The sequence below is a fragment of the Perissodus microlepis genome, chromosome 17, assembly GCF_051167445.1.
Source record: "Perissodus microlepis isolate ML-2025 ecotype Zambia chromosome 17, ASM5116744v1, whole genome shotgun sequence".
Lineage (NCBI taxonomy): Eukaryota > Metazoa > Chordata > Actinopteri > Cichliformes > Cichlidae > Perissodus > Perissodus microlepis.
In genome coordinates, this window is record NC_140477.1 from 5,006,951 (window position 1) to 5,021,649 (window position 14,699).

A 14,699-nucleotide genomic window follows, 5' to 3' on the forward strand; every position below is an offset into this window, starting at 1 on the left:
CTTACTGGTAGTGACTACTACCATTAACAGGTTTTCAATTAAAATATTTAAAAATCTAGATGGCTAGAAGTTACAGCGTATAAGCTTCTTTTGGTTAAACATCCTGAGCTCTGGTACTATTTGCCTGATGATGTCAAAGGCCATTTTGGGATTATCACTATAGTCAGTTTGTACTGGCTCCATGAAAACTCTGAAATATGTGCTGAACTCTACTGGGAAAAACCAACCACCTGCTGACATATGGTTATGTTCCAAATGTTTCCCCTTCTTTATCAGCAATCAACCAACCACCTGAAGTTAAGTGGCTTCAAAAGTGTTTCATTTACAGCATTTGTAACAGCATTTTTTCACTCAGAGCTTTGAATAATTGATAATGATCTACTGATACCCACCTGGTTGAAATGCTGAAGCCAGGCCGCAGAGCCAAATCGATTCACCCCCTTCCAAAATCTGCTCGTATGGTAAAGGGAAATGTTGGATATAAAACAGAGCTCATGGAGATAAAAGTGAAGTGTACCTAAAATGTGTGAACTCCTTGCCTGAAAATATTTATATTATAGAGACAGAACCAACTTGTCAATGATACTAACAAATCTCAAATCACAAATAGAATATTTTCAAGTCGGCAACAACGTGGTAACTTCTTTGATTCTCTTTTGGTGCTGTCTAACATTACAAATTAGTAACAGAAAATCGGATTGTCTTGTACACAGCCTTAGTTCAGTATGTTATTTTGACTTTACCTTTTGTCTGCTCCCTGTCTGGATTGTTTATCTTGCTGCTTACCTGTCTGTGAAACACCACAGTGTGTTATTGAATAAAAGTTTGGGTTTTTGGTCTTTTACTCACTCTATGTGTACCTTTTAGATGGATAAATGTTAAACATTGATAGCTTACAGTATTCATGGTAACTCCAATGTATGTTTTTTTTTATCCTTTTTTAAAAAAAAAAACTAGCTTGTTGGCTAACTGGCTAGCTAGCTTTAAGTGCAGGGATGATAATTCACGGCAGTACTGAAAAGGGTGGTTTCTTTTTCTAGAGCTAAAGATATACAGGGATAGCTTTAATGTTTCTTATTTTGTTTATTTTTACACATTTCTGCTGTATACTGGGGATTTTAGGAACTTTTCATTTGTCATTTCTAGCAATTGCTGCTTTCTATCTAACTCAGGGGTTCCCAAGCTGGGAAGTCACTGCAATGTAAGAAGTGTTTTCCAACCTGTGACATTGGACAGAAAAAGTTCAAGAACTAAGACTTAAGAGGCTGTCTACAGTCTCTATCCAAAATATAACTATATGCATTCATTTGCTTTCCTTTATCATTGTCACGTTAATGTTTTCACACATACACATAATATATTTCTATACACACCGTGATATTAGCTGCTGATTAGGGAGTGCACAGACAGAGATATTATGTATGCCATTTAACTAGAGGACCCCTGCACCTTACCCAAGAGAAATGCCATTGTGCAGCACAGGGTACCACTTATTATATAGTGACATCTGTGGAAAGGTTAATATAATCCTTCAGTGGAGGAGAGCCCAGTTGCTCTGGATGCCTCTGGTTTTTTTTTTTTTTGCACTTTCATTGGTCCATGTGGTGTAAAGAGTAGAAAAAGGGGCAAGAGCAGGGCCATATGTGTTAATGACATTGGTGTGCGTTTGAATGGAAATTCACACCAACAAACTGTAAAACTATAGAGTCAATATCACTGTTTTCTTTTTCAAATATAAAGCTTTTCTCTGCCCTGCCCATCTCCTCTACTGATGTTTAAAGACAGGTGTGTCAACTTCTTCTTAAATTGTGAAGCTTCTACAAATAAACAGGAGATTGATGGATTTCCCGGAGCTGTTGAAATAAATATCATGTGGAAGATTTCTTAAATCCAGATTAAACCTGCAAGTGCTTTTTAAAAAATACTTTCCTAATCTGAGATTCTGAATAAACTCTCCTTTTTGTTGAAATTTCAGTCTTCAAGAGTTTTGCATTAAAATGAAAAAGAATAATTAGGTATAACTGCACAGCTTCTACTATTAAAGAATTGAAATGTAGTGATTGAATATTGCTAATGAGTCACTTTAATATTAAAAATTGGGAGTTAGCTTTGACCACTAGTTGTGCTTAATAAGAAAACAGGGACATGAACATTTGTTTTTTTTTTCAAAATATAAAATTAATTAATCTAATTAATAAAAGTTAGTGGCCATAACAGTAAATAAATAAATTCACATATTTGTTTACCACTAAAATATTAAATTTTACATCTGCTATTTTTTTGTTTTACCTTTTTGAACTATCTGCCTCACTCTCCCCCTATTCCTAGCACCCTCCTCTGTCCCACCAACCCTCTGCTTGTCCTCCTCCACTACAATCACAATTTTATTCAGAGGTCTTAAAATAGCAATCATAAGGTACTGTGGGTGATCTGGAGGTGCGCTATGCTGTGTGAATTATTTTAACTAATTATTGTGGAAAGTAAAAGTCCCAGTGATTTAATGGTCCTTAAAATGTGTTTAGAATTTGCTAATTAATTGATTGATTCAAATCATAAATCATGACACACTGCTCTTCCCTACATAAGCTGCTGTTACAGGGTAAAAGTATTCCCATCTGTATTGGTATTGGCAATACTTGCATTTACTTGGTATCAGATAGATACCAGAATTTGCAGTACTGCACAGCACTTAAGGTTTCTAATGCTATTTGAGTATGTAGATCAGATTCCACTGAAAACCAAGTTTTAAGATCACCAGCAAGTGAGTTATTCTCTCTAGTGTCACGTCTGCCATTTCCCAGGCTAATGAACTTATATGGGACCAGTTTTTCACAGCACAAAATGTCAAATGCAAATTTTTTTCAAACCAGCCTTTAGAGCATAATAAGCCAACCTACTGCAGTGTGTCTTAGTATGCTTTGCAAGATGTAACATTATGTGTTGGCTTTTCAAGATGTGAATAAAAACACGACACTGGAGGATGAAGCATCGCTTATTGATGTTCTTTTACAGTTTATTGGATATTCCAGAGATACCTGTCCAGATAAATGCCTGATAAGTAGAGAAAACCATTCCTTTACAAAACAAAAATTGGTATCACCCTCTTCCTCAGCTGCCCTCTGAGCTTTTTTCCCCTGTTTTGCTCCTGGGGCTCTGTGTCACTAGGAATCAACTTTAACAGTGCACCACGACATCTCCAGGGAGATCTTAAAAAAGAAAAAAAAACCTTAGAGACAGAGACGTGCCTGTTTGTTTTTCTTTGTTTTCAAACCTAAAAAAAAACCCTTTGGTGTTTAGGCAGGACAGGGAATCAAAGAATACATGTCTGTAGGTAAAAGATTAAATTAGGGTTTTCAGTTTACTGCCTGAGGGTAAGGTAGCCTCTGGAGATATTTTCAAAAAAAAAGTCAGGACTTTGGTCTAGGGCCTTAGTTAGCACAGCTGTGGCTGCGTTGGAGGAAGAGTAATTAATAGAAGTGGAATGAGAGTAGTTCATATGTATGGAGTTGTTAATGAAAGAGGTAAAGAGAGCGCTTAATGCTGTTCAAATACATTTGCTCACAAACCTAGCTTGAAAGAGTAAAATGATGCGTTTGGGTATTGTGATTTGGATGTTGTCAGCAGCTGTGTGCTACAGGTTGAGGTTAATGAGGGGTTACTAATTACTGATTGGCCACAATATGGTTAGTGAGGTTAGTCCTGTTAGACTTGAAACTGATGTTACAAAAGCATTTTCAATTGAGACAGTAAGTGTTGCCCATATCTGCTTGCATACTTTTGGGGGGGGTGATAGCTATATTAGAATATAGGCTCTTTACAGCAATATTTCAAACAATTTTAGAAATGTAGTATGCTGCTTTCTCGCCCAAATATATACATGTATTCCTTCATACCTTCCTTGTGTCCTTATTTGACCAAATGCAAATTTCCTGAACTGATCTTTTATTTTGGGCAGTGTGTGGCTGTGCGAGTGTGCACTCGCCCAAGCCTAATATGGGTTACTGAACAATTACTAGACATTGAATCCAAGCTTATTAAAAAGGATGGTGTGGCTTAAGAAGTTAAAGGAAACTTTGCAGCACTTTACATTCCAACTGCCAGCCTGCCTTTGATTTCAACTGGATGACTGTTTAAAACACACGTTTTGTGCTCCACGAAAGTGAGTTTTAAACAAAGATTTGATTAAACTTTAGCTTTTATTCAAGGAGGCTGACAAAAGTTTTAGATTAACTGCTGAACAACTGACTAACAGACAGTTTCATTGCCAAGTAAGGACTGTTTCCTCATTATTGCATGCAGAATTAAGCAACTAAAATATCTTGAATGGATTTCAAGTATTAATGAGCATTTGGTAGTTGTTCAGTGAGGTCAAAATAGATGTTGATGCAAGTTAATGAGCCCCATGTTAGGCTCATAAACCAAAATTAAGCAACTAAAATATCTTGAATGGATTTCAAGTATTAATGAGCATTTGGTAGTTGTTCAATGAGGTCAAAATAGATATAGCCGTTAGCATATCGTATATGATGTGAACCGCTTCCGGGTCCCTTGTGGTGGCCGCCTCGTGCTCTCGCTTCAGTATGCCACCCAAGAAAGGCCCAACACCAGAGGAGGTTGAGGACATTAAAACCTCCCTCGGAGCGCTGTGCGGAGACGTGGCCGCAGTCAGGGCGCAGCAGGAGCTGCTTCTGGGGCATCTGGAGGAGGTAAAACAGCTACGCCTCCAAAATGCCGAGAAGGACAGACGGATCATGGATCTCGAGCGGCGGGTGGATGAGCTGGAGCAGTACACCCGTACGAACGACGTGGTCATCAGCGGTATTAAAATCAAGCCGCGCTCGTACGCGCGCGCGGTGGCCGGGAACGTCGGGGAGCCCAGCGACGAGGAGACCCGCTCGGTGGAGCAACAGGTGGCGTCCTTCCTCCAAAGCAAGGGGATAGAGATGGACCTGGAGCACATAGAAGCATGTCACTCACTGCCCAGGAGGAGTGACAGACCGCCGGCCGTCGTTATGAGATTTGTCAATCGGAAGAACAAGGTCGCACTGCTGAAACAAGGACGCAAACTGAAAGGCACGGACGTTTTCATTAATGAGCATCTGACACGAAAAAACGCAGACATCGCGAGGAAGGCAAGGCAACTGAAGAAGAACGGTAAAATACAACATACATGGGTAACAAACTGTAAGATTTTCATTAAGCTAAACGGGACACCAGAAGAGGCAAAAGTATTGATAGTGAGGAACATGGAGGATCTGGACAAGTATAACTGACACCAATGTATCAATTACACCAGGAAATGACATGGACACGTTGAAATTAATTCTTCAACAGAGAGTAATTGATCTAGATTGTGAATATAAGGAGCATAATATAATAGATCCAGAAATAGATTCTGAAAGTGACTTTCTCTCTTCTTTTGTTAAAAATTGTAATTATTTCACACAGGAACAATATGAAAAAAAAATCAACCTAGACGGGAAGCTCTCATTAATTCACTTTAACAGCAGAAGTATGTACTCTAATTTTGATTTCATTAAGGACTATTTGCAACAATTTTCTCGCCCCTTCAGTGTTATAGCCATCACTGAAACTTGGTTCAATGTCGATAAAGGAATAGATTTTTGTTTGAATGGATATGATTTAAAATACATGAATAGATTAAATAAGGCGGGCGGCGGGGTTGCTATATATGTTCATAACTCTATAAAATATAATGTTGTAACAACTATGGCTATTGATGGAATTTTGGAATGTTTGACTATTGAGATCATGAATGAAAAAAAGAGAAATGTTATAATAAGTTGCATATATCGGACACCCAGTTCAAGTATTGACACTTTTAATGAATGGATAGAAAAAACGTTTGCTTCGGTGAACCAAAAATTACTATTCATCTGTGGTGATTTTAATATTGATTTGCTAAATCCAACAAGGTTAAAAGCCATTGATGACTTTACTGACACGATGTACAGCTTATCACTATATCCAACAATAACGAAGCCAAGCAGAATAACATTACATAGCGCCACTATTATTGACAACATTTTTACTAATGTCATGGATTTCCTAACTAATAGTGGCCTGCTTGTCTGTGATATAACTGACCACTTACCAGTTTTTACTTTGTGTGACTGTGATTTAAAAAAAAAAAAAAAAATAGATACCAAGATCATGATAGCAAAGCGAATAATAAATGAAGAAGCAATTCATGCTTTCAATTTTGATTCCGCACAACAAGATTGGAGTTCGGTGTATGAAGAGTCAGATGTGGACAAGGCTTATGATAATTTTCTAGATATTTTTACTATGTTGTACAATAAACATTGTCCTGTAAACGAACACATGACAAAGAAAAAAAAGATAAAAAGTCCTTGGCTCACAAAAGGAATTATTAATGCTTGCAAAAAGAAAAACAATCTGTATAAACAGTTCATCAAAGTAAAAACAAAAGAAGTGAGTATAGGGGTGGGATTTAATAAGTTTTCTTCGTCCCACTCCTTTTTCAGGCAATTTTTGTTTTTTTTGTTTTGTGCATTTTATGTTCAATATAGGTATTTGTTGTGCCTGAAAATGAACAAATAAATGAATGAATGAAAATGAATGAAAATATCAGCAAAAACTGTAGGACTCGCTAAATCAACACTCTGGCTCTTCTTTAATAAGATGGAATGGACTAACCAGATCAGCAACAGCAGAAGGGTTGGAAAGTGGATGATGACAGATTTTTTTTCTTTGAGAAGAAAAACCTCTTTGCAGCATTGAATAGGCAACTCAAAAACACTCTCAACCAGGTAGGTTTAATGTTGGAACTGCTGGTAAATAGACAGGTTCTCTTATAGCACCCCGCTAACTGAGCACTCGAAGCACTTTATACATCTTGCCTTTAGGGCTGCCACAAACGATTATTTTGATAGTCGACTAGTCACCGATTATTTTTGCGATTAGTCGACTAATCAGATCATCATCCATTGGATGTAAAACGTACAGCTTATTGCACCAGCAGCATCTACTCTTATATAACTATCATTACCTTAAACACTTAAAGCTGTAAGCTATGTGCTAACTAAAAATAAAGACAAGATGATAGTTTATTAAAGTTTAATGAAATCTGCAGATTGTTTCTGTGAAATTTAATAAACTCCTTGCTATCTAAAATATAACAGGACACCGGAGTATATTCTCGAGCATCTCACACTTCTGATAATCAGCTGTCTGCTTGATGTTTATTCAGCTGTGTAAAAACTATAACTTTAATCTCAGCCAAACCGATTTACTCAGGAACAAATAAAATACTAAAAAAAAAGCCAAACGATAACATTTTTAAGTTATCTAAGTGACTTATATATGTTTAACCTGAGTAGCGAAAGATGGCGGTGGGTTTGAAAACGATTTGCTGGGAGTCCGGTGTTCTTACGGGCTCTAGTGAGCCTTGCCCCCGGCTAGCTATCGAGCTAGTGGGTAACAGACGTCTCCGAAAACGTCGGAGCGCTTTTGAAAACATGTGGTGTCTTGATAAACTGAGCAGATATTTGAGGTTTACACAGCTACATTCTCGCCTGAAAATATGTTAAACGTTTATTTTGTGACCCAGAAAGAATAATAAGAGTAATATTAAAACTAACTAGCTGCCGCCGTTGTTGGAAACTGAGCTGGGCTGCGCTATGAATTCTGGGACAGAGCTACTTCTTCTTCTTCGGGGTTTAACGGCAGCTGGCATCCTTGTACATGCAGTGCTGCCATCTTCTGTTTAAGTCCGTTATTACACTCTTAAATCCTACTACTTATTCCTGCGTCTTTTGTGATCTTACAAAGCTTCAAACGACGCGTCGACTATTAAATCAGTCGTCGACGATTTTGATAGTCGACGTAATCGTGACTAGTCGACTAATCGTGGCAGCCCTACTTGCCTTATTCACCACTTCACGCAAGCACTTTTTTTCTATGCTTTCTCTACAAGTTCTTTCTAAAGTTCTACATCAGTGCATGCATGGATACATGGATGTCTTGGAGAGCAGCTTGGGTTAGTATCTTTCCCAAGGATATTTGATTGGGGCAGACAGGGATTGAAACATGCTCTAACTCCTGAGCCACAGCCTTGGAAGACAAAACAGCCTCAATTCTGGAGTGTATAGAATATAATCACTGAGTGATCAGAGTTATCTGATCCAACTCACCCCTAAATGTTGATCACTTAAGAGCTCTGCTCCTCTCTTCACCCAAGTGTCAAAGGCTACGTCCACACTAGCCCGGATAGATTTGAAAAATGGCAAATGTATGCGTTTTCGAGAGTGTTTTCAAAACACAGCGTTTTCCTTGAGCAAAAACGCCGTCTCAGTGTGGATGGAAGGCAAAAACGGAGAGAAAATTATGCGTTTTCAAACGAAAATGCATTAGTGTGGATGTAGACTAAGACGCATGGCCTCAGACCACGTCCCAAAAGCCAGTCTGACACTGAGGATGTCCAGGTCTTCACTGTCACCTGCTGTCCAGCTCACAATGCACTTTCTAGTGCAAACGGAGTACCCAATGCAAAATGAAAACTTAACGTTTGTACTTTGATCACAAAATGATAGATTTCAAATCTTCGGTAGTGGTGTACAATGAAAAAATTATAGATTAAAAAAAAATGGTGCAGATGTCCAAATACTTTAATGCAGCCTTTGTTATCCTTAAAATGATGAGTTATGCTGTGTAAGATTGGCCACAATTGCAAAGCCTCATTGTTGGGTCTGTGTTTCCACAAGCCCCGCTAATTCTAGAGACTTATTCATCATGAAGAAAACAAGACAGTCGATCGATCGATTATTTGCGCAAGGGAGGCCTCGTCTGTGTCCACCACGAAAATGACCCCCAGATCTGACCTCTTCCTGCTACCTTTTATTGGGAGACAGTTCACACAAAACACGTCAGAACAAAGCCACGCCCCCTTGGTTCTAAGACAAAGCATTTTATGTATATGTGTGAACTTCTGTAAGAGTGTGTGTGTGTGTGTGTGTGTGTGTGTGTGTGTGTGTCAGACCTCCTGCTGACCAAAGGGTTGTAAACGCAGGAAGCTTACATCAAAAGAAACAGATCTTTCAGATAGGATGTGTCTACAATAAAACCTCCCCCAGCACAGAGTGGTTGGAGAGGTGGTCAGGATCAAAGGAATAGCTTTGATCCTACTGCTTGAACTAAGACTGTACAAATTTAAGAAACACAATGGCAACATTCAACAATTAGACTTAACACTCATAATACTGTACACGTTGCATAAAAAAGCCCTCTGCTGCAGCATCCTCGAATTTCCTGGAGGGGCTGATTAATGTTAGATGGAGTCATGTCTAACTTGTTTGTGTCAACGAGTCAGAAGAAGTTAAAACTGCATGATTTTTCTGTGACGTATGAGCGGGGAGTCTGATTCAGCGTCCTAATCATGGTCCCTCAGGCAAGACCCCCCCCCACCCAACACAGAAATAACCAACTGCTGCTTTATGCCTCTTGCTGACTTAAGTCGACACACAAACAGACACGTGTGCAGGCATGGGTGTAATAGCACAGATGCACACAAAATGCATAGACAGGTGGACAAACACCAAGGCAGATACAAACAGGTATTAAACACCCACACCGCACAAAAACGCACACTGTCCTTTTTCTATAAGTGATTTATCTGCTCTAATTTGGGAAGAATGAAACCCCATAATAAAACACAGAGAAGATGATTTTTTTTATTCATCTCAAGACAAAGCAGGCCGTGGCCCTTCTCTTCATGGTAGAAAGCTTGTATAAACACCGCCGATGAGTTTGGAGTTTTCCCATTACCCCCTCACACCCTCTCATCATCTCCACTTTGGAATCAGCATGCTCGGACAGACAATGCACCTAATGAATGTCTGAAAATTCATCGCCCAGCGCCTCGGAGAACCTCGCTGAGAATCTTTCTGTCACCATCCTCTCCTTAATCAATTTACAGGTCGTGAGCTGTGGGCTTAGCTAGATGATTATTGTTATGGTGAGGCGGGCGTGCTTGTCTAACCTCACTAACACCCCCAGAGCAGCCGGCCAGATTGAACGATAAAGTCGTCCCTGCAAACCCATCCTGATTTAAAGCCCCTCGTAAAATTGATACTTATTTTTCTCTTCTGCGGTGCTCACTGAAGTGCGATATCATAAACTGCTCCTCCTCTCCTTTTTTTTTTCTTCTTCTTTTTCTCATTTGGAGATTTAAGGCTGTGGGTCACAGGGGTCACTGAGCAGGGCTCTCTCAATGTCAGTGATCATCAAGCAGTTGCCTCTTAACTCTGGGATTCTATTCGGCTGAAGGGAAGAAAAATGACTGGCAATCCAGGTCTGAGTCACTGCCAGCGCCGAGAAGCAGAACAGTGAAGGATGCCTGCATTGGATTCTTTGAGTGCTTTGAACAATTTTCATTTTCATGAGTCTTAAGTGGATATTCGGGGGCCTTATGACCCCACCTTTTTTTTTTTTTTTTTTTTTTTTTTTTTTCCCCTTCTCTGTCTCTTCATCACCCAGCTCACATAGGGAGGCGTACTAAAAGATCACAGATAGGCTTTGTGCTGCACTGTTATTACCTCCCTCTTAGTATGTGAGCTGCAATACCAGTGGGTCAAAAGCTGTCATAGCTCCTAAAAGTGACTGACAGACAGAAACATGTATGCAGGGCTGTAAAATTGACTGAACAAAACCTCACATACCTCAAGAAGTAAAAAAAAACAACAACACACAAATGGAGACACAGACAGGTTTTCAAACTGAAGCGAGCTATACTGTGCAAAAGTCTTGAACCACCCTACATTTTATTCTATTTTGTCATGGGTCTGGGTCTTTGGCCTGTGCTTGGTATTCTGGACTTGTGGATCTTGTCAAGTCAAAGTCACAGTAAACTTTATTGTCATCGCTGCTATATCCAGTGCAGCATACAGAGAGACGAGACGACGAGGCACCGGCTACATCAGTGCAAAAAAAGCTAATAAATAGATATAAAAAGGAGTAAGAAAATAAATAAATATATGCTTAAATCTCTCTCCTTTATCCGCTGTCCCTCTTTCCAGCCATGTCTCGGTGTTCTGTCTCTTTTACCTGTTCCCATGTTCTTCCCTCTGTTTCTCGTCCTTTGTCGTGTGTTCCCATGTTTGTTTATCCCTGTCTTAGCATCAAGCCTCTGTGTCTTAGTCTGCATCTCCATTTGTTTCCTGTTTTATTTTGATAGTCCTTGTCTCTCGTTTTTTACTTTCAGTTTGCTTTCCTTACCTCGTTATGTCTGCTGTGTTTCCCAGCTGTCTCCACTCCTATATTTTTCCCCTTGTGTCTATATCGTCTCAGTCTCCCCTTGTCCCTTGTTAGAGTCTCTGCTCATCACCCCTTGTGTCTCTCAGGTTTTTCAGGTTTAGGTTATTCATTGCACTTTGTTTTGTCTTTTGTACTTTTATGTTCAGCTTAAATAAAGGGCTCGCCTTTTGTTAAACTAGTTCATGTTTTCCTGGATCATCTGCATTTTGGTCCGGTCTCTGCCTTGGTAATTTTTCCAAGGTGCCAGCCTTTCTTGACATGCCACTTAATGCTGAGTCATTCACGCATAAAAAAAAGGCATCCAGCTCAAGGGATGACCCACTGCTGTTTACAAATAACATTCCAATTTCTTCAGCTAAATATATTAAAAATACCAATGATGCCACAGTTTGACAGGCATACCTGTTAATTCATTTAAAAATAAATTTGTTCCACTTTCATTCATTTAATTTTCCAACTGGCAGCTTTCTTATAATACTGCACCACTAACTGGTTTGATATTTTGGTCATAAATGTGAACAAGTAATATCTGATAAAGCCCTCTAATCAACTCCTAAGCTGATGCACTGACAACCTCAATGAAACCAATAATGGATGCTTTGATTGTGTCTTAATGTCATGTCTTTAAAAGAAATATAGTTTTGCCACAAAGTCAAAAAGCATTTTTCATATGCATGTATCACGTGCAGTGTGGTCTTAAAAAAACTGAGGAAACTGGACAAGTAGAAGGAAAAAAAAGTGGTAGTACAGCAGATAAACAGTATTTCAAAGTCATGTTCTTAAGAAACAGGAAAAAAATCCAATAAAAGCCTGATACAGGACCTGAGAGATGCATCTGGCCCTTCGGTTAATCCATCTGCTGTTTGCCTGAGCCTCATCAGAAATGGTCTCAATGGAAGGGTGACTGTCAACAAGCTGTTCTTAAGGAAAAAACAGGAACAGGGAGAAAAGGCTGAGGAATACCAGACTACAAAAGAACTGGACTGAAAATCAGTAGCAACAGTAAAAAAAATTTTTTGTTGCCTATTATTGTACTTTATGTATTTATATAGTTCACTCTTTCTGTATGTAGCTCTTTGTGAGAGCGCTTAATAAATACATTTTACCTTCTTTACCTATGGAGTGATGAATCCAAATATTATATTTATGTCATCGAAATGCATCAGGAGGGGATCAGGAAAGAGCTACAACAGTGAGTGTCGACAGCCATCTGTAAAACACGGTGGAGGCTCTGTCATGGTTTGTGGCTGCATTTTTTCCAGGGGCATTGGCCTTCTTGTCAAAATTAATGGAATTATCAGCACAGAAAAGTGTCGGATCAATAACGCAATACCATGTTGAAAGTATCTGGCAGTGACTTTATTTTTCAGCATGACAGCACCAATGCAGTCAAAGCATACCTGGATAAACACACAACAGAACACTATGAGTCACTGACTGGCCTCCCCAGAAGCGGGACCTTAACATTATTGAAGCAATGCGGCACCCGCTTAACAGAGAATTAAAAAAAAGGCAGCCAGCATCCAAAGAAGACTTTGAATGTTCTTCAAGAAGCCTGGAGAACTATTCCTGAAGACTACTTAAAGACTACTTGAAGCAATAAAAAAGTGACCCAGAGAGTGAAACACTGAAGAAACTGGGGGGAGTTGAACACTAAGAAACACAGGGACAGAGATCAATGATATAAATAATTAACAAAAGCCAGCAACATTACACTCCATAAGAAAGTGGATCCAGCAATGTTACAGAACAAATAAAGCTCTATGGAAATGTCTTTTGTTTTACAGGACAACAAGCATTGGCACAGACAGTTGTCCCAGATTCCTCCCTGACCTGACGTCCACACTCCCATTGGGCTGTTGTGTTTCAGTATCATGCTGAGGATGTGTGCATGTGTAATACAGTGAAAGGGACATTACCAGGGCTTGCATGGAGGGAAATGGAGGGTTCTCAAGCACTCAGGGACATCTGGATCTAATTTTTATCCAATGTGACCACTTTTAATTGCATGGATGCATTCTCCTTCAACGAAGCAATGTACTAAACTTACTCTAAACGCCCAACCAAAATACACTGAATCATAATGAATAACTTTACTATATTTGAAAAGTGATAGTCCAATTCATCATAATACTTTATTTGTAATTTTGACACAATCTGCATTATTATTGTCCTCTTTCTTTTTTACACATCACAGATACACTTAATTCTACTCTACTGCCAGCTGAAATTCTATTATATGAATACATTCAGGAAGAAGCAGGTAAGATTATTTCTTTTTATTTGTTTCTTGTTCTTGTGTGGGCAATACATGTGGGCAGTTAGTACTGAGATGGGAAACATTGAGTCCAAAAGTGAAGACCTCCAAGATCACCACGTTTCTTCTCACTTTTCAAAGCCTACCCAAATCCTGCCAATTCCTATTTTAGTACCAAACTTTACTGAAAACTTCCACTGAAAATCAGTTGAGCCAAGAAGACTGAAACTTGGACACTGTGGTGGGGTTAGGATAAAAAAGATATGTGCTTCACTCAACACTCAACATCTATGTCACAGAATCAGATTTTCATTACACGGTACAATGTATCCAAATTATATCAACAACATCCTGATCCAGTGTGTGCACAAAACATAAATACTACAGTATCAGTTACTTATCGTAAAGTATCATGGTTTCTGCAAGTAAGGCATACTGGTTGTATAAAAGGCCCCAAAGTTCATAGAATAGTTTATTGGTGTTTATAAGTTTATATAAGCTCATTTAAGATTCAGTCTTCTGTCAGTTTGGGCCAGCCCACCTTCTAGTGACATCATCCGGTTAGTAAGGTGAGCAGTGTTGGTCCGGAGGGGGTGCACTGATTCCTGGGGAATGTTATGTGTGCGTAAATGACAAGTAAGTATTGACCTGTGTTGTATTTTGCCTTTGTTTGTGTCAGTACTGTAGTATGTTACCATTTAGGAGCTAATGTAGTCCATAGTTGGAGCGGTAGGCCACGCATGCAACGCGTGAGTTCACCCTCATTTCATATGCTAATTTATGCTGTTAAGAAAAAAAAAAAAAAAAAAAAAAAAAAATAATTTATGCTGTTAGCTTACCCCGGTTTAGCTTTGTTGACGCATGTACGGTCGCTCGTATGTCTATAACGTCATTCCTGTGTTATCAGACCTTCTCTGTATGTTGTATGTGATACTTGTGATTGTTTACTTTAAAGTAGCGGAGTTTGTAGCGAACAATAAGGTAAGAGGATTAATAAAATAGCGATCGTAGTTTGACCGGAAGGATCGCGTTCCCGCTTGCCCTTCACAATAAGAGCATTACGGCTGATTATAATGGGGACGCTTTTATTTTGTACAACTACCGTCCCCACGGTAACTTAACCTCGCACCAAGGCTGTTTAGTTGCA

The 14,699-nt window shown here is 39.1% G+C and overlaps 1 protein-coding gene across 1 annotated transcript; it reads left to right on the forward strand.

Annotated features, from left to right (window-relative positions):
* Positions 1–4,553: 4,553 nt before the first annotated feature.
* LOC146369088 (uncharacterized) lies at positions 4,554–13,656 on the forward strand. The gene is made up of 2 exons (XM_084911034.1): positions 4,554–5,154; positions 13,493–13,656. Exons 1-2 carry the CDS (start codon positions 4,581–4,583, stop codon positions 13,618–13,620), a joined length of 702 nt encoding a protein of 233 aa, XP_084767160.1. The 5' UTR covers positions 4,554–4,580; the 3' UTR covers positions 13,621–13,656.
* Positions 13,657–14,699: the final 1,043 nt, after the last annotated feature.

Bases quoted from the DNA above. Each gene is read 5' to 3' on its own strand.
- LOC146369088 (XM_084911034.1), top strand. From the start codon at position 4,581: ATGCCACCCAAGAAAGGCCCAACACCAGAGGAGGTTGAGGACATTAAA. The intron at 5,155-13,492 runs GTAAAATACAAC...TACACATCACAG, and splicing joins AAGGCAACTGAAGAAGAACG to ATACACTTAATTCTACTCTA.